The 20,739-nt window shown below is 40.9% G+C and overlaps 1 protein-coding gene across 4 annotated transcripts in view; it reads left to right on the forward strand.

Annotated features, from left to right (window-relative positions):
• DLG2 (discs large MAGUK scaffold protein 2) overlaps window positions 1–20,739 on the forward strand; it is a 985,669-nt gene that overhangs the window by 345,773 nt on the left and 619,157 nt on the right. Inside the window, exon 1 of one of the 4 annotated variants that reach the window (XM_059492079.1) lies at window positions 20,169–20,270. The exons of the other annotated variants lie outside the window; for them this stretch is intronic. Within the exon in view, the coding sequence (XP_059348062.1) occupies window positions 20,169–20,270 (102 nt within the window). Of the gene's footprint in view, window positions 1–20,168; window positions 20,271–20,739 lie in introns of those variants that run through there. 4 annotated transcript variants of the gene reach the window in all.

The following is a 20,739-nucleotide window of genomic DNA, read 5'->3' on the forward strand; positions in this document are numbered from 1 at the left end:
TCCCTTTCAATACTACCAGTGTAGCTGAACTAAAGCAGACCTGGGAGCTAGTCTTGGTAGATATTTTTCAAAGTCTTATGTTTTTAGGCACTTTCAAAAGTGGGTCATTTGTTCTTTAAATTTTAGTTACTGTAGCTCTCATATTCTCCTATCTTACTTCTATTTGTAAGTTATAAAAGGAGATCAGCATGTTGGCTAATTAATTTCTGAGTTATTTTCTCAGATTTCAGTGGATTAATTCACAGGATGAAAATATTCCTGTTAAATCTGATAATAAATGAAAACTCAAATGAAGGCAAATGCTTATTTACACAACAAAAGCAGAAAGTAATGGCCTTTGGAAAACATGTAAATATTTGCATACAGTCTTTTGTAAAAAGTACAATACAGAGTAATTTAACATATTTATGAAGATCAAGCTGTTGTAAAAAAAGCAGCATTTTCTCAGTTTCAGCTGTGCCATTGTGGGAGAAGGTAGCACTCCTTAACTCGTTCAAATCTGGGAATTAATAATTGTTGCAATACACTTTCTTATATCTTTAATTGGTTGTAATAATTGTAGTAAGCCCAGGTTTAGCATAAACTGTTGTGTGTTTGAATTTTAAATGTAATAATTTATTACATTTTAATTCTTAACAGATCTGCTTTCAAAAAGTTGCAGGGTTTGCATTTTTAGATTGAAAATATTGAACAACCCTGCTGAGCACAGGGCTGTTACGGATCAGTGCCTCCTTTTCCCCATATCTTGTCCCTGGATGCAAAGTCTCTCCTCACCAAGGCCCCAGGCACACATCAAACATCATCACCATCTTCCCTCAGGCATGGGCAAACCCACTGCCTGCAAGAGGGAATTTTATGGTGGAGGCTCTATAGAGGTTGATTCCTGTTTTCTTTCCCTCCTCCTCTCACCTGTGAGCACCAGTGCGTGGTGTTCACTGGTTTATTTGGCACCTCCAGGGAACAGACTGCGCTCATGGGTGCTCAGCTCAGGTTGCCCCTCTCATTCCCTACCAACGTGCTTTTGATTGTGTGCCACTTGTACCATTTCTTTTTCCTCATTTGTGCCTTTGTTGGTTTTGTCCTTCCATCCTTTCTCTCCCAGGGAGCTTTTCTGGTGCAGTAACAGTAGGACAGTTTGTTTATGGAAAGAGCGTATGACTGTGGTTGCTTTCTATTATCCTCCCGATCTCTACAAATCTCATCCTGAATTACATTCTGTTTGTAATCCAGCTTCTTCTAGGTCATCCACGATGTTGTTAAAATGCAGTGGTGTCCATACATCTGCATTTTATTACCCAGTCAAGGCCATGGTTGCCATAAACCTATAATAAAATGAATAGTCATGTAAATGAGAAGTATCCATGGGTATAATTTTAAGACTTTTAACCTGCCTCCTTTTGTATCCAGGTTTCTGGACAGCTAGATAAGGCACAAACTAGTTGAATGACCAGACTTGGAGGGCACTGGTTAGTGGGTCACCCTCTACCTTGATGGCAAGCATATCAAAAATCTATTCTAGGATCTTTGCTCTTTATCAATTGGTCTCTAGCAGAGTCTGGGGATGGGGAGCACATGCTCATCAGGTCAGCAAACACCACAATGCAGGGAGAACTTGACATGCTTAAAGGCATGGCTGCCATCTACAGACCTGGATGGTATAGAGAATAAGGCCAACTAAAACTTCATTAAATTCAATGTATATAAAGAGGAGCAGAGCCAGGCTATCCGGGGAAGTGGTTACTTTCCTCTTCTCAAAGCTTGTTAAACCCCATGCATCTTCCAGTACAAAGCAGATGTTTATTAAATACAAGCAAGTTTAGGAGATGCCCACTGAGATGATCAGAGCTGGAGCACTTTCCTTTTGAGGGGCTACAAAGACCAAGCCTCATTCAGCCTTCAGGAAGGAATGGCTTCAAGAGCAAATAATCACTGACCTGAATGGCACATGGTGGAAGGATGAGGGGTAATTTTCCTAGATTGAAATGAGAGAGGTTCAGTATGGACGTAAGGACGCATGGTTCATGCTGCAACAGCCCAACAGTGGGCCAGGTTTCCCAGAGACGCAGTGCAATCTCCATCCTTGGAATCTTTCTGGACTTAACTGAAAAAAGCCCTGAGCAACCTCTTCTGCCTTCATAGTTGATCCTGCTTTAAGGGGAAGTTTGGACCAAGGGCTGCCTGAGTTCCCTTCCAACATGAATTATCCTGAGATTCTGTGATCTACATTTTTCCTCATTAAATAATGCATGGCATAGAACATTCCTTGCTCCAAGTAAAAACATCCTAGTCTTCTATCTTCCTTTCTGTATAAAAAAAGAAACATTCTTAGAACTGTCAGATGAGAAATGTGTCTGTACTGAAAAAATGGCAATATATTGCTTTGTGCAAGATAGCTGTAAGGAATCTCTACAGAAATATCTAGTATCAGGAACGGTCAGTTCATAACTGTGTTCCTCTGTCTCAAGATATTTTTCAGGTTTTTCAGTAGAACAGAGTAGCAGAATTTAAAATCAACCCTCCTTTGGATGTTTCTAATATAGCCCTCCTTAGAGGATGTTTCTAACCCGCCTAATTGCACAGAAATGCTTTAAAATATGATCCATGTGCATCCTGAGATCTCAAATAAGAGGGACTGATTATGGGTGGAGTTTCCACTTCTGCTTGAACTCCTCTCTAGGGCAAAGTTTCAACTTGTTGATACCACTGCATCGCAACCTGCCCAAGAGCAGTTGGTGGGAGGCTCCAGATGGGAGTTTCTGGCTGTGATTCTCATAATGGATCAGCAGCCACAGTAGTAGATGTAATTCTCCCACGGCTCCTGAATCCTGTTCAGCAATTCCTCTTTATGTTCCTGTGCCAAGATCTGACACAAGCTTCATGATATTCTGGCAGAGATGGGATGTGCCAGCAGAGAGGGAAGAGAAGGGTGCCTGGCACATGGAGGGATAGGTACAGGTAGCAGGAAGGAACAGCTGACAGAGCCTCGGGATGTCAACCTACCCTCTGCACCATCACCTTCAGTTACACAAGTCCTGTAAATAGTTCTCTTAATTTAAAGACAGCTCAGGTTTACAAATGTGAGGAACTCCCAAATGGTTGTTATCCAAATATAGGACATGAAGTGGTGAGGAATCCTAGGGGCAACCAGTTTATCCTAGAAAAGCAATTTTTACCAGTAGCCAGAAATCTCATATGGGTGTTAGAGGGAGGTTCAGCTGTGGTTTGCCATTCTGACTTGGTGGTGAGGCAGTTTCCCACCTTTTGGCTCTTGTCAGTTCTCCAGCATGAGCCTGGCTCAGCCTGACAACTCCAATTTACAGAACAGCACCCTTTAAAGTTAGACAGTACCTAATTTCAATCTGCATAGATACGTGGAATATTAACACAAATATTTCCCATTAAAACCAAGTGCAGCTGTGTTTGTCCCTGGTACATAGATGGACAATTTGACTGTGCAAGCATTGTTAAACTCTGAGGAGCTGCATAAATGCTTCTTCTTTTAATATTTATTCTCATGTGCTAAATTGTTTAAATCTGTTGCTGCACATAAAGATCCAGCGAAGGAAGTAAAACTGAAGCCATATATTGGTGTTATCACTAGCAATATTCATCAAAAATACAAAAGCATCTTTTTGTGAGATACACCGGCAAGCATAAATTGTGTACTAATAGTTCAGCAATTTCTTTATTACTTCTCTGCCACAACTATAAAATAAGTTGTATATCAGACTGCTGCCAGAAACAAGCACAATTTCAGGTAAACAGCTGTCTAAGTACTCTTCCAGGAAATTTATGTAACTTTAGCTCCTTCCTATGGCTGAAAATGCAATAGTCTAAAACAGACACCACTATTGCACATCCTTAGGAATAAAAGTATAATTATTGGTTGTGGCTGGCAGTTTATCTTATTCAGAAAAGTGGTTTCCAATTAAAATAATAGAATTCCAGCAATTCACTATTTCTGTTAATCATCCAGAGTAAAACAAGAATTTAGATTCACAGCTGAATGAATTGTTTTCTTTAAACACTGTAATTTTTAATAATACCTGAAGATGAGTTACCTATATTTTAATTAATATATAGATAAATATGTATTTTTCACCTCTCCAGAACAATTTTCAGTGGACTGACTTTGATTACTAAGCCTTTGGGGGTGGCATTTTCATCTCACACAGTATAGCACAAATTTAATTTGCAGCAATCACTAAATAAAAGACAGAAAATTGTGACTGAGATTCTAACATTGGCTGCATGTACATGGACATTAACCTTTGAGAAACATGGGAAAGTTCATATGTTAGGAAGTGGCAGAAATAAACTGAGGGAGGTATTTATGAGAGGAAAAAGATCTTTAAAATTATAATACTGGAACAGAGGTAATAATAACAAAAGCTGAAGACCACAGTCCTGCACATTCCTCTACCTATTTGAACTCATGGTCAAGTGACATCACACGTCTGTTGAGCATGTGATTGACTGTGTCTGTGCTTTTTTCCTGTGAAAAATGTGAGGGAATTTAATTTCATTTCCAGTAAAAGAGGAGTTTCCATAGATTAACAGTAAACATATGGGAGCAATTTATTTGAGGCAAAATCAATTGCTAAATTAAGGTAATTTGTCAATCAGCCTGACCCTTGAGTGTTCTCAGGCTGAAGGCAGTCACAACAGGGTACTCTAGCAAACTACCTTTGCTGAAGAGGGCTCTTGGTGTTTGAATGTCCCAGAACAAGACAAGAGTAATGTCAGAGAATCACAGAATCATAGAATTATAGAATAGAATAGATTGGAAGAAACCTTTAAATGACATCTACTCCAACCCTTCTACAATGTTCAGGGACATCTCTGACCACACCCACTTTTTCAGAGCCCTCTCCATCTTGATCTTGAATGTTTCCAGGGATGGGGCATCTACCATCTCTCTGAACAAACTGTGCCACTCTCCTTTGTAAAAATCTTCCTTACATCTAACTTAAACTATGGCTCCTTCAGTTTAAAACCATTACCCTTAGTCCTATGCCATTTTGAGCAAAGGATTAGTGATAAACACCATTCTCTAGTCCTGGAGATTCTGATTGCCATCTCTCAGCTGCCTCCTAGGATTTGATTGCAATTCCTTCTTATGTATGGGGACCCATTGTCATCAAAATCCAGTGTAAGTGTCTCCATGTATATCTTTAGCTTCCCAGCTAATTCAAAGGGCCTTGTCCTCTGTACATGTTGCATAATGTAAATTCACTCTTTGACTGACTTTTGGAGCCAAACAAACATTTTGGGGCACATCCCATGACACAAAAATTGCTAGAGAAGAAAGTGCACAGTCTGGAAACTACAGAGTTGTCCAGCACCATCCCAGGATGTTTAGGATCCCCATAAACCCACAGAAGAAGCATGGATTTCTAGTGTCATGGAAACCTGTGGAAGATCAGACAGCTACAGAAGCTGAGCTGGATAGTGCTGCTGACCTCTTGGCCCTGGGACAGTGGAAGGTGTGGGAGAGATAAACTCAAGGAAAGAACAGAAGTGAAGACATCATGTCTGGTCAGTCTAACGGCTCTGACAAGAGAGAATGTAACAAGGACATTGCTAACACAAAAGAATGTAACAAGGACCTGATAACCAAAAAGATTGCATTGCTATGGGAACACAGGGGCAAAGGGGTCCCAGTGGAAAATTCAGCATTGAACTTAGAGAACTATAAATAATATGAGTGAGTTGTGTAATAAACTGGCTTTGCTAGTATAGCATGGTCCATGTCTTTCAATCCCCACAGAAACCCAAGATCAAGCGCTTTGGATGTGGCCTGTGTGAGTTGCAGGGGAAGAGCCCTGAAGAGGTTTCCTTATGAAGTATGCTGAATTTCTTGGCCTGAGTTAGATGCAGTTGGACATAAATTTTTTGTAAGCATCTAGAGCATGTCTAGAAATCATAAACTTAACCACAATCTTTTTTCATTGTCCAGACACTGAGTCTTGCCTTGATTTAATTACTTAAGAATTTATCAGGATTCTTTAATTTCTACCTGGAACCATTGTCTAGGCCGATACCTGGTAGCAAAAAGTGATGACCATCATATCTATAATTCAGAAATATCTAAATAACCTTCTGGGTGACCACAAGTCCATCAGTTCTTGTGGTGATTTTTTTCTCAATTGTAGAGTGCTTAATTTCCATCATTCCTTACATGACTTTCATGGTCACCTATTCCATAAAAATACATTAAATACAGGAAAAGAGTACATAAAATTTTCTCATTATTCCCATAAAGGAATAATTTACTTAACTGAAAAAAATGTAGTTGATACTCTAAGTAATGCTGTTCTTGAGAATCAACCCTAATCTCCACTATGAAGCGATAAATGAGTGCTAAAGGCTAAGTAGATTATCCCAGGAAAGTCTCCTTGAAAGTCATTTAACAGCTAATCATATGTTAAGGTCAAACGTTTCCAGTTTCTCATGGCAAAAAAGCAGGCATCCGGCCTGATTTTCCTATTCTGAAACAATTTTAGGAGTATATCCAAATTGAAGGATTCTGCAAATGACCCCTCAGAAATAACCCTTCTCTGAATTTTTCCTGATTTTGATTTTATCTCAATTTGATTTGGCCAGTATCTGCCCCAAGGAGAACAGAGGCCTCACATATTTGGGAGAAATAGGGCACATTGTTTTCTTTTTGCTTGGCTCACATAAAAGCCTGACTATAACACCTACCCTGCCCCAAAATAATTTTGCAACATGGTTGAGGGGGAAAGAGCATGGAGCTCTGGGACACACGTGGGCTATGTTCAGTCTCCAGTTCATCTTCATTTCTTCAGTCTCCTTAAGCTCTATATTAAAGATCATCCTAACAACACTTACTGCATTTTAATGTGAAGACAATCTAAGATAACTGTCCTGAAAATTTTAAGCAGCTCCATGAGGGAAGTCTACAGTCAGAGGAAGTGATTTGGGCAGTCCTAGAGGCGTGGCTGGCACAACCTGTTTTCCATTTTAACTCACTTTTCCACACTCTATAGTCATGCATCAGGGGAATCATATTTCATAACGAGAAGCTGAACACTATAAAAGAGTGTGATTGCATCATGATCTGTCTTGAAACCTATATTTTTTCTTTTCGTGAATGAGAGCACTTTCCTTCCAGAGTGGAAAGAAGCGCATGAATGTAGGCAAAGATGATGACTCACAGCTGTAAAATCTCTCACATGCATAATATTCATGAGCATGAAGACCTGACTGCATGTGGCTTCAGTTCTTGTAGGTGTGTACAAGCCAGCTGGGGCACTGATAGTGCTTTTTGCGAGGCAGCCCAGTGATGAGCACAGGCTGTAAAACCTGCTCAAGCAGCAGTGCAAGGCTTTGGGTGGCCAGCCCTTACTGCGTAATGGTTCCATGTCTATATTGTTTGCTGTCCTTTCTCTTAAGCCAGTTTATCTCCCCAGCTGGCATCTATTTTTTTTATTTGCACTGTAATCCTGACTCTGACTGGTACAGCTATATTTTCTAAGGTTTTGTTAAAAGATATATTTGAAAAGTACTTTGGTCTAAACAATACTTAAGTAAGAATGAAAAGAGATTGTGACTTTGCAGAGCTGTGAAGTGGGGCAGGTCAACAACAGGGGAAAGGGAAAGAATGGGAGAAGGATACTACTTCATTCCTTTTAACAGCAAATGATGAAATTATTCACCCATTTTCCATATGAAGGAAGGAAATTGGTAGTTTTCACATTACAGGAAGCTTTTAAAATGACATATTTAATCAGTAAAGTGACCTTAGAAATCTGAAAAGTAAGAGAGGCATCCTCTGTCTTTGCTGAGGTAGAGGAAGGAGCTGGAAGAGCCTGCCAGGGTTAGTGAGGATCAAACAAGACATTCCAGACAGCTGGGTTGTTGTGTAAAACCACATTAAACCACACAGACTTTCCTGTCACACCATGAGCTGGTCAAGGCAGCGATGCTTGCTTCTATATTTGTTTATTTATTCAATTTACAAGACACTTTGGTCAGCACACTCCCTTAGGGCACGTATAATAAAAACAGTACATCAATTAAATAGCGATGCTTGCAGCATTGACAGAGTGCCTAACGAAGGACTTTGAATTCCTTTAGGCCTGTCCCTTTGGGGAATACTCAGCTTGTAGCTCTCACACATCTGGAAGGTTTGGAGGAAAAAACAGGCTGCCTGAATACATGGATGTACCTTGAAGCACAATTGGAGGACAACAGGAGTTTCAGCTGTTATCTTATTGCTGTAAGGGAAGAGAATTCTCCAGTTTGGAGCCCTGCATGAGAGAAACCTGAGATTTTTAAATCTAGTTATGTACTACAATCACAAGTAGGCCCTAGTGGGTGTTCTTACTTGCCCTGTTTTTTAATTTTAATTTCAAACTTGTTCAGCCTACAAGGGAAAATCCCACGAGGTACCAGAATGCATCTATCTAACTAAAAATCTGGGCCTGGGTTGAGTACTGCTACAGCATCAACAACCTGGCAGAGGGGCAGCCTCTGAGGTATTTTTTATAGCTCTTTGGTCAAGCACTCTAAGAGCTAAAAATGTGATGGTTATTAAGGGTCCACCATAGAACAAAAATATGGTCTGAAGAGAATAAAGAGCAAACCGAACAAACCTCTTGTACTACTCAGTTAATACCAGCTCCAAGCCATGTGACATGTCCCATGTCCCTGCTTCCTACCTGTTGTCTCCATTTTATGGAGTGGCCAGTGGCCACAGAAGGAAAAACTCAGGACAACTGTTCTGTTTTCCTAATGGCAGTTTTTGTAGGGTGGTGATGGATCTAGACAAGGGGTCCCATCTTGTCCTTCAGGTCATGCAGACTAAGTGGTCCTGGACAAGGAAAGTTTTATATTTCTTTTCAGACCCTGACTCTCTGCCAGCAGGACCACAGGAATCCATGGGGAAGCCACAGCCTGTCTAGATGCATGAAAAGAAGCCGTCAAAATCTGATTAAACCTGACTCTAGACTTTTCTTCTGAGATATCTTTAGTCATAAAAGCCACCATTATCCTAAGGATTGGTGATTTGTTGTGCCTGTTTTATAGCATTTCCAACTTGAAATACCCCTGAGGTTGGCTTTCAAAAGCAGATGTTCACTCTTATTTACAAGCAGAATACAGATGTTCTGCGCTGTCAGAGTCAGAGGAACCTATAGGTGCACCAGAAAAATCAGGCCAAGAGTCTTTCGGTCCAGGCACCCTAAAATCATGAGCTACTTCTACAGCAGGTGACATTAGCTCAGGTTATTTTCTGCACCTGTAAATCTTGACAGGTGATGTTTATTTGCTGAAAGGGTGTTTGCAAAGCTCAATTAGCTAATGCCTATAAAGTGCTCTGCAGAGATCTGGCACAACCTCTGCTGGGGGCATAGCACTCCCCTTCCTTGCCAGGCTCAATGGGAGCACTGTTGCTTTAAAAAGGGAGCTTGTCCAAGCTCTCCTCCTCCACTGGATCTAAGATGGATGCTCCTGCTGCAGCAGAGCCTGTGAGCAGACTTTGCCCAGCCTGCTTTTTTTGTTTTTCCTGGAAGCTTGCTCCAGACAAGTCAGCTGCATTGCAGACTGAGCAGAAGCAGGAGGGCAGCTCTCCCCAGGTAAGCTACCACTGCCCCAAAGCTGCACATTCCCACACCTGGATGGGGCAGCACCAAGGATGCTGCCATCCTGAGAATTATGGTTCTCTCCGTCCGTCTGTCTGGCTGACTCACAACAGCTCTCAGCCAGGCAAGAGTCAAACAGCTCTGGTCCTGGGCTCTTTTGTGCTCTTTTCCTGGGTGACTGGTGTGAATTTAATTATGAGGAGGACAGGGAGGTTCCTGTTCCACAGCCAAAGCTGAGCTTGTGCCTGTTCCTTTGTGTTAGCATCGCTTCCATGTTGGCATTTCTGAATGTGCCTGTGGCACCATGGTCTTGGGGCCATGCTGTGCCTGGCAGCAGCCCCTTCAGCCTGTGCTGGATGAGGAGATGGTCTTCAGTCACCACACAGAGCTGGGGGCTGGCTCAGGAGGGTTCTGCAGGCTCTCGTAGGCCTGCAGTCACTGGGAGCAGTTTAAGCTCTGTTGGCTCCTTTCCCTCAGGAGCGCATTGATTTTGCACTAAGCTCCTCATCTTTGAGGCATTAAAAATGTCATTGGTAGAGGACTGTGCACTGGGCCCTCCTATAACTCTCTTAAGTTTGCCTTTATTTTGCCTTATTATTCCCATGGACTCTTTGGAGGACACATTCCCTTTATAAAACATCATTTTAGGAAGGTCTTTCCTTTCCCCTTCCCCAGGGTGGTAGACGTTGGAGGTAGGAGACATTCCCAATCAACACAGAGTTGGAGGTGTGCTTTTCCTTAATGTCTTCCATTTACAGAACTGTTCCCTTTGGCCAGCAGTGTCAGACCCTGTTTGTACCCTCTAGCCCCAGGGATAGAGAGTGTTTGGGCAGTGCTGTCAGGGTGAAAAGTCTCTGCCCTGGCTTTAGAAGGCATTCTAGAAAGAGAAAGGTGCTGTAAAGGGACAGTGGTCTGTGCTGACTGGTAAGGATTGTTGTCACTAGCCCTGTGCTTCTCCCTGGACATGCCCCAGCAAAGAGGGTCAAGCCAGAACTGTGAGCACCAAGGGAGCTCTGTGACTGAGAGTGCCTGGTCCAGAGGCTCCTATGAATGAGAGAATTGATAGGATTCCCAGGCAACCCAGAATTAAACTTGCTTCTCCTCCCAAGGATTTTTTGTGAGCCACGTGGCTTTACAGCTCATATATAAGGCCATGGGAATGGGCATCAGCCCATGGAGGTAGAGAGAAGCTGCTGTCTGTGCCACATATACAAAAGCAATACCCTTACAGCCTTCCCTGGGTAACCTTTTCTTTTTCTACTGTGAAGAACTGGTCAGGTTACCAAGAAAGACACACAGGAACTGTTGAGAGAAGAAAAAGTCTTTCAGAAATCTTTTTGTTCAGCCAGGTGGCTCCTCTGTTTGGGTTGGAGTCAAGGGCAGCTCTCCCTACAAAAAAGCAATGGTGGGCATTGATGATTTTTCCTTGTTGACAGTGTTTTTTTCCCAAATGTGGGATGGATATATTTAGTAGAGGGATCTGCAGCCTCTGTTCCCCTAAATACACCTAAGGAGATCCTGTGTGTCCACTGTGTCCAAGATCCATGGTCTGTCCTTAGCATGGTGAGTTTAGAAATGCCAGCAAACAGAGAGCCAAAGTAGATGATGTCATATAGATGCTTTTGCTACACTTTTGGTGGAAAACTTGATATAGAATTTAGCTGGAACCACAACTGTATTTCTTATTTGTGAGTTTTTCTTGGGTTTGGGTTGGTTTTTTTTTTTTGTTTTTTTTTTTTTTTTTTTTTAATGGAATCAGAATTTCATAGCTGAAAAACCATTAAATGCCAAAAGCTGTGAGGATAGTGGCATTTGCCAGAAATGAGAACAGAATTTCCTGTTACAAGAATCTGAAGGAAATCACTGACAATCTTCCTGTCTGCTAAGAAAATGCTCACTTTTAATGGCAACCAGCAAGTTGGGTACATTTATATGTAGAAAAACATTGTAAAAAACCAAAATCATTGTCCAAGTTCAAACATCTGGTAATCAGAACCTCCTCCTCTATGTGTCAGGGGGAATTTTTGAGTAAAATCTCACAGAGGAACCCAAAGGTGTTCTCCTGTTTCTAGCACATGTGGTGGCAGCCTGGGTTCAACTCTAGCATGAAATTGTCTATCTGCTTCTCCCAGCCAGAGTGCCTTCACCCTTATCTAGAGCAAATCTTGCACACTATAATAAGGAGCAAGTAATGTACGACTTTAAATGATAGGACTTAGATTTAGGCCTGGTCCACTTATTTTGCATTTATTTATTTATTTATGCCTGCAATTATAGCTCAGTTGAATGATATTTTTCAATCAGGATCACAGATTTTCTTTCAAAATGCTACTAATGTGGAAGATTCACTTCTCCAAAGTGTCAAATAGCCTGACCTTCTCATGAATTCTGATGTATCATCGGTTTTATTTTTACTTCTGCTTTCATCAAGCACTTTTCCTTTATGCTTATTATTTCTCTCTAAATAGTTGTACCATATGACACAAGAAATAGAGGCTGGGTTCTGGTGGTTCCTCTCTGAGGCTTCCAGCAGCAGTCTGAAAGTCTCAGTACAAGAGATGATCGTACAGGCACTGGTTTTCCTCCAAAAGCCAGTTATGGGAACCACATTTGAAAATTAATCCAGGGCCTTACAAAATACTTCCAGGAAATGGTCAAGGTAATAGTAATGGGTTTTTACTTGTGGGGTTTTTGGGGGTTATTAATTTGGTTTCAATTTTGTGGGGGTTTTTTTGGTGATTTTTTTATTTAGATCGTGAAAGGATTTCACACATAACTCTTAGAAATTGTTTTTTACTTGCCATCAGCTGGGTATAGTGGCTATCAACTTCCCATCTATGTGGGCCGTTAATGATCACTAACGTTTTAATTCTGTGTGATCCAAAGGCAATGAGATTTAAGTTGTGCATGTATCTCCCCAGAAACCAGTGATACATTTCTTGAAAGTGGATTTCCCCTTTGAAACTTTTTGGTGATGCAACATTCTGTGCCTCAGCTCATCTAAATCCCAGGAAGAATTGCTTCAAAGTGCTTTTTTATTGAAGTCCATACCCTTCAGAACCGAAGAAATTATCAGAGGAATGTCATATGTAAAGCTCAACATAAATAAATGGCCTGAAAGCAATAACATGAAGTACAAATATGAAGTGTTGCATGTAGTAAGGGATATCCAATTGCATGAATACCAAATGTGTATTGATTAACCAGAAAGCAGGGAAAGGTGTAATGGTGTAGAAATGAATCCCAGAGTGAGTCTCCGGGAAAAATGAAAGGCTGTTGCAAAGCTAATGTAAAAAACTTGGACCATGTTTAGAGAAATATTCTAAGTGAGAGATAGGAGGAGTTTTTCTGCAGGGCAGTGTCACCATTGGGATGCTCACTTTGAGAGGGACAGGGAGATTTTAGAGGAAAACACCAAGGGCATTAGGGGTTTTACAGTGTATGAGCTATGGTGAAGTTTGAAAGAATTAAGCAGAACAAGTTGAGATAATCAGTGATCATGTTCAAATATATGGAAGCTGTTTTACAAGAATGGCTGAGATCTATTAAGCTACAACTTTTCATAACAGAAAAGAGACCAGCTAGAGAGGATGTACAACTCCTTTATAAAGTCATGAGTGACATGGAAAGGACGAATAGAAGTTAGTTGTTCCTTGTTCCTTCCATTGCAACCTTTTGAGAAAACTGGTCAAGGTATCAGGGCCGAGATTCAGAATAAACAAAAAAGATAGAATTGGAAGGCCAGAAAAAACTTTTCATCAATGGAAGTAGAATGGATTCGGGGGAGGCAGGAAAACAAATGGAAAATTCCTACCAATTCCTACGGCTTCTTACTGAGGGAGTCCTGCTTGCACTCAGGATGTGCGTGCAGAGCTTGTGACCACAAGGAGAGGTCCGTGGCCAAGCTGACGCCTCCATTCAATGCGTAAAGCAAAGATGTGTGAGGTGCAATAACTTCAGTATGCACTGACAAGCAGAGCTGGCCAGTTTAGTGAAAGCAACAGGGTATCAACACAAAATTCCCTGTAGACTAACCCCTCTTTTGTCCCAGCAGCCTGGGTAAATAGTGCAGCTCTTAGTCTTTGGTGAGTTCTAGCATGTGGTTGCTAAATTCATCATTTCAAGCTCGTTTAGGTGCATGTGTATTACACTATAAAAACCTGAAGGAATCAGTAGGCCTACATAGTGGCCTACATAGTGACATTAAAGTAAGGCATATATTTTCTAAATATTCTGTGTGCATGTTTCCACTCTGTGCCAGCAGGATCAGGCCTTTATTTCTCTTTAATTTGTCACAGAAAACCTTAAAAATGCTAATACACGATATAAATAGGAATCTTCAGATAAGTGGAGCTGTTTTATATCTGTTGAGGACTGTCAGCAATATGCTTGCTTTTCTCTTTCAAGCTGATATTTAATTAGAGCATTTTTCTCCCCTCTCTTATATTTTTGTTTTAAATTTATACCTGGCTGGAGAAGTGACTTAAAATAATTATATTCAGTTGGTAAATGATTTAACAGATCAAAATTATTTTCATAAATAATTCAGACAGTTTTTCACTAGTTACAAATGTAGAACTATGCAGGGAATGTGGCTCTTTATAATGTGTAAACACTTATGAACATGAGTACTTTCTGTAAGAGCATTCCCATTAACCTAAAAATCACTGTTATAGGATGGCATACTTAGAGATATGGGCATTTAATTGGAAGGCATTAATTCCATCTTCAGGTGGGGAGATTGAGTCATGTTTTCCAAGCTGCCTACCACATGTGAATTCTTGATGCATAGGTTTTTTCCAGAGCATCCAGTCTATCCTCTGCCTTTCTCTCTGCCTCCATGCTCAGATTTCAAGGCGCTTGAGGAGAACTTTCTATCCCCATGTCCCTGTCATCTCTTGGTGAAATGAACCAGCAGGGTCTGCTGTTGGCAGGAACCAACTGGTAGCTCATCCTTGTCTCCATACAGTGATTTGTGAAAATGAGATCAGTTGTCACAAGCCACTGTGTGAGATGGAGCAGATGCTGCTCATGACAGTGGAATAGGTGGGTCCCAGCAGTCCCAATGACATCTCACAGGAGTGGCAAATCTGTTTCTACACAGCTGTCCCTGGAGCTCTCTGTTCCATCTCCACCCCAGTGGCCCTATTCATCTTCTCCTCATGGCAGGACCGGCCCAGACTTTGTCAGCTCCTTGAGCCGTTGGACACACACAAAAAAATTTGCCTTATCCCTGTTTCTAAAAGTACACATGAAAGTTAAATCTCATATTACCCCTTGGAACCAGTTCAAACACAGTTTTGCATGAGATGCATGAAGATCACAAATTAGCAGCTCTTGAGCTGGTATCTGGTGACTGTGGGGTCTTTCCTGGGCAGACTTCAATGATATGAGCTCACAGCCCAGAAGGTGGGACCATATCCTGGGCTGGAGTGAGGGAAGTGTGACCAGCAGGTTGAGGTAGGTGATCTCCCCAGCTACTCCACTGTGGTGAGACTCCCCCTGGAATGCTGCATCCAGCTCTGGGATTCCCAGTGAAGGAAAGGTGTGGGCCCATTGGAGCAAGTGCAAAAGTGATCAGAGGGTTGGGATGTCTCTCCTATGAGGAAAGTCTGAGAGTTTGGATTGCTGAGTCTGGAGAAGAGAAGGCTCTGTGCTGCTGCTTTTCAGTACTTTGAGCCCTGTATGAAATATGACAACAGAAATCTTCTCAGGTTCTGTTGTGATAGAACAAGGGGTAATGGTTTGCAACCAAAGCAGACTATATGTAGACTAGATATAAGGAATTTTTGTTTTCCAGTGGGGATGGTGAAACACAGGCCCAGGTTGCCCAGAGAAGTGGCAGATGTCCCGTCCATGGAAACATCCTGGGCCAGGTTGGACAGGGCTTTGAGCAACTTGACCTGATTGAAAACATCCCTGCTTGTTGAAGGAGAGTTGAACTACATGGCCTTTAAAAGTTGCTTCCAACCCAAACCATTCTATGATTACTGTTCCAGAGGGAGATGGTTTTTCAGGCAAACTAAGCCCAGGCTTCTGATACTCACCGATAGACAAAAATCAGCAAAATGAAATTGATGTCCCATTGTATACCTCAAAATGGCCAGCTCACAGAAAGTGTACAATATATTGATACATCACAATATATTATATTACATTATATTGCTCAGGTGCTTGAAACCCCCAAAGTGGAGCCTCTCCAAAGATAGTACAGCTGTAAAGACTTTGGTTTAGACTGAGGTGTGAGACTGTTTTGTTCTTAAGGAACATGTGAGACAGTTATGTGCAATCATTTCTATTTTGATGGGGGATCTTTCAAGTTTGTTTTATATTTACTTTCTCTGGTTGCCTTTGTATGTGCTGCCTGTGGTGCAACGAGCCTTTTTGCTTTTTCTTTTATCTGATTCCTTGAAAAGACAACTTCTTTTTAATCACTGTCAGAGACAGGTTTTGTTTTTAAGAGTCTTGATTAGTATTCAGGGACTTGAGACAACAGCGAAGATGGTTTTGAATTCTAACATAAGATTAGAAGCAAGTTAATAATCACATACCTTGGCCAAGGGTTTATAGATCATCATGATTTTCTCATACCTAATGGATGTTGTAAGGGTTAATGGAGTTTTTAAAAGGTATAGCAAAGGAACAAAAAGTTGAGTAGTGAAATCAGGCAAGGGGAAATACATAAATGTGTACCATAGTAACCAAAACTTAAGCAATCTTCTCAACAGAAGCAGCAGAGAATTAAGAAATCCTAAAATTAAGCATCATAAGATAGTCAAATGTGAATTTGACAAAATTCTTTGTGACTCTCGATGTCTTTTTTTTTTTTTTTTTTTTGCTTATATTGGTCATGTTTCTCACACGTGATATGTCAGGTTCAAAGCTAAGCATTACTATTTGAAACTGCTCCAGTACAGGAGGAGATGTATACACATTAAGCAAGGAAATACCATGCAAACATGAGCATAATACTTCTTGAAATGCAACTAAGTTGCAATTTAATTCATCCATTTCCACAAAATGGTGCACTATGAAAGGCAGACAGATGTCTTTGGAAAACCTAGAGCTGATATGTTGGCAGCTTCCAGAGGGGCTGGTAGAGCAAGAGAGGTCTTATCAGACTGGCTGTGAGCAAGTGGCTGGATCAATGCAATCAAGCCCAAGAAGGCTGGAGGGCTCAAAAGAACTGATCCGTGGACTCTTCATAGAGTAGCACTCACAATTTGTGTTCCTCTGGGTATTCCTTAGCACAAAAATGTGGACATAGATTTTCCAAGAATCCTTGCTCCTGCAGTATGACTGTGATTTAAATGCCTTTCCTGGCAAGTGCCAATATACTTGTGTGTGTGATAAGTGCTGTTGTAAAAAACGAAAAGATAGAAAAGATCTCTGAGCAAATGTTTTCTTATGACATTTTTTTGTATGTGATTTTCACTTAATGGAAATAAATGACTTGGCCAATTGCAACATGAGTTATTATTCAAATCTGTCACTGGAATAAATCTTCCTTTTCTGAGATTTTCCCAAATGACTGTGTGTCAGGTAACTGTTTTTCACTTGAAAGCAACGATTAGCTCAAGTGTGAAGGGATGAATTTCGTGCCTTGCAAAATACTTGGGTGCTTGCTGTTTGGTGCATCTTAACACTGAAATGAAATCACAGGTGAAACCTGTTCTGCTTTAAAATCTGTAGTAGTGGCAGGGGCTGGGGAAGAAATGGGAATTTTAGTGAACAGATATGTCCTCCCTTTTGTAAACTTGAGCCAGCTGAATGCAGTAAGATCCGAATGGTGCAAGAGGTTAACTGGCTGATTGTCTTTCCCTTTGAAATCAGAATTTGGAACTAAATGAAGGTGATTTTAATTAGACCATATGCATATTAATCAGAAATCCCATTTGTGTGCTTGAGTTTGGTTTTCAATCAGGACATGGTGTTTAAAACATTGAAAAGTACAGATGTGATGCATCCTTCTCTTCAAAATGCTAATGATTGGTACAGATTGGGAGTTACTGATCACTGAAATCGCTAACATGGGTGACTATTAGAAGGGCCAAAATAGTTTAATAGCACAGATTCCAAGCATTTTATAGTAGTGTCTCCTAAAAATATTGCCATGCCACCCCCATCCCAAATTAATGCTTCTGAGGCCAGTGATGATGTAGTGTGCTCACACCTTAAGGTAGCACTGTGATTCATGTTTTAATGATAGTGGCTGCTGGCTGTAGCTATGGAATGTATTGTCATGGAAACTACGCTTTTCTATATTTACACCAGTGCTGGTTATGCGAGAGACAGTGCTTGAAAGAAAAATCTGTATAATATATAGCTTAATAACAAGATAGGCAAGCTAGGAATAAACAGATCAAAGATTCAGCACTGTTACAGCTGCTGTTTGTCACTACAGTACTTTTCTAAACAGGCTCAGTCACTGTTGAGAAAAGTGCTGCTGCGATGTCACTTTGGGCTCCTGGGTCACACAAACTCAGGTTATGGAACAGCTGACTGAAGGGCATCCATGCAGTGAGCTCCCATGGCACACGGGCTCGTGTCCGGGCTGGTCGGGAGAGAAGTGTGAGCTGAGCGAATTGAGGACAATGGTTTGTAAGAGCTTGTTATTTGCAAAAAAGAAATCTTCAGAAATGGAACTGGGTTGTAACTCTGACTGTGGAACAGCTCTATCTGCCACTTCCATCTAGAAACTGCTGTAATTTTACTGAGCTTGGGCTCTTGCGAGTGCAAAATTCAAAAATAGAGAGTGAGACACAATTATCAGAAAAAATTATTCCAAGCTGGAATTTAACTGCACACCAAAATTGGATAAAATAAAGTTAGTGTATGGTGCAACAGTAGGAGCAAAGATGAGGAAATTGGTTGTTTTGTGGCTTTGAACTCTGCAAAGCAAGGGTAAATTATCCTGATGAAATTCTACTTAAAGTATAGGTATATGCATACACACACATGCATGTATCTATACTTATTTAAACACTAAATAAAATCATAGTAGAACAGGTTGCCTAAGTTAGGGTCTGTCAGGCAGCTTTATAAAAAAAATCCTATGCTATTCATCCTCTTGTACTGCTTGATCTGGCTTCACACCGGGACCTCCATTTGCCATTTTCTCTGTTCTGTTGTATAACAAATTTCTACTTCGGGTTTGTTACAGAAAACTGTTTCAGTTGTGACTTAAGAACTCACTTGCAATTGCCAGGGAGACAAGCTGCTCTCATTTCTTTAGAAAGAGTTTCTAATTTGATGGGCAGAGCTTAGTGAGTCACAGAAAAGCAGGGTCAGGGCACTGTGGAACAACTGCTTGGTTTACTCTGCTATCAGCTGTGAAATCATTAAGGACATCACTTTACTTTCCATATCATGGCCTTTTCATTTTCTATTTGCGTCTGCCAGGACCAAACCTAAACCTGGAGGATACATTAATCCAACTTTTGATATAAATAATCCTCTTAAAAAGCACAGCTAGTGATTTGTTCATCCAAGAGCTTTATTATGCATTTTCAGCTGGTGTTGCTTTAACTGAAGGAGCAGTGACAGCTGTAACAGAATCCAAACGAGTATTATGTTCCCAAACTTCTTCTTTTAATTATTGCTTTTCTGGTTTACAGCAAGATGTTTGCAGGTTGCAGGATAGCAGTACTAGCTGGAGACAGTTACATTGCCTCCAAAGCAGAGTTGAAAGAGGCTTGACTCTTTAGCTTCATGCTGGTGCATTTTCCGTGTAACTTCATATCTTTATTCAGTGTCTCCTGCAATCCTTCAACCTGTCTATTTGTAAATTTGTGCCTGGAGAAAGCTCCCATGTGGCAAGCCAGGATTGGATAAATGTTGCTTGTATTTCTCTTATTACAAACTCCCAGCATCTGTGATTTTCAGCTCTGAGTACAGTTTGTTTCCTGCTGAGATTCGTCTATTTGGGGAAAGCAAAGGTCATCGCTTCTCTGGAGTTGCGACTGATTTGATTCTTTTTCACGGGGAGGCGCTGGGAAGGGAATCCTTACTGGAATGCATATTGATAAAGGCTGAGGATCCTGGCTTCTTAGATAAGTCTTTTTTTTTCTCTTCTCTCCACACTATGACTATGTATTGCAGCAACTCACTGGCTTTTTACCAAATCAGGAGCTGCAGTATTTTTCTTCCGATGGAATAATTTCAGCCCACTTCAGCTAGCATGACAATCTTATGTGATTGTTATGAGTAGGCGTTTACATCCTTTTACATGCTAATACTGCCACACCTGCTAGTCCCCCTCATTTCCATTTCTCTCTTTTTTTCCTTTTTTTTCTTTTTTTTTTTTTTTTTCCTTCCCCGATGTAAAAACTAATTTCCCAGAGGAAGGGAAATCCTGAGATCCGTGATCGTTGTTGCATCGTTGATTCACCAACAAAGAAGGGGATGGCTGAATGGGACCCAGGTAGAGATTCAAGCAGGCTGCTTCTGACCAGCAAGAGGAAAGCTAGCTGTTGAGCAGCATATGTTGCCACTCCATGTGCTGTGTTAGCTACTTGTTTTCAGCCTTCAGTAGGCTGCCACTACTGCAGCACTAAAGGAATGTGCCCTATTGTTAAAGATCCTGACTGCTTTACACCAATGATTTGCCACTGCAAAGTTGCATGCACCAACAACACTTTATCGTTGATGTTTGGATGCAAGGTAGGATGTGGTTAATGTATTTAAATGCATGCTGTAACTCCTTTGAATATCTGTGCTGTTTAATTTCATGTCTGACTAGAGATTTCAGTGCAAATTCGATCTGTTGGCTATAAATTAGGGCTTACTGCCGGTATGCTTTAAACGTTAGAGAAAAAAAAATCAGAAGTAAAGCTTTCTTATTTCCCAGGGTTATACCAGCAGAGATTTACACGGGAGAATTACGGATTATGAAGCATTTGTTTTAGAGTTGATTGTATACTTAGCTAACAGTGCTAAGATTGCTAAACCACTACTCTGCTATTTGCCTGGCTTTATTGATTTGGATGTGTATACTGTTATTACAAAAACACAATCCAGCAAGACTGAATGTATTTTTTTCCATTTATATTGCTGACATGGTTTTTAACCAGAAGAGCAATGCTGAAGTATACAACCCTGCACTTCTCTGTAAGAAAGTAAGCTCCCGATC

The sequence above is a fragment of the Ammospiza nelsoni genome, chromosome 2 (assembly GCF_027579445.1).
Source record: "Ammospiza nelsoni isolate bAmmNel1 chromosome 2, bAmmNel1.pri, whole genome shotgun sequence".
Lineage (NCBI taxonomy): Eukaryota > Metazoa > Chordata > Aves > Passeriformes > Passerellidae > Ammospiza > Ammospiza nelsoni.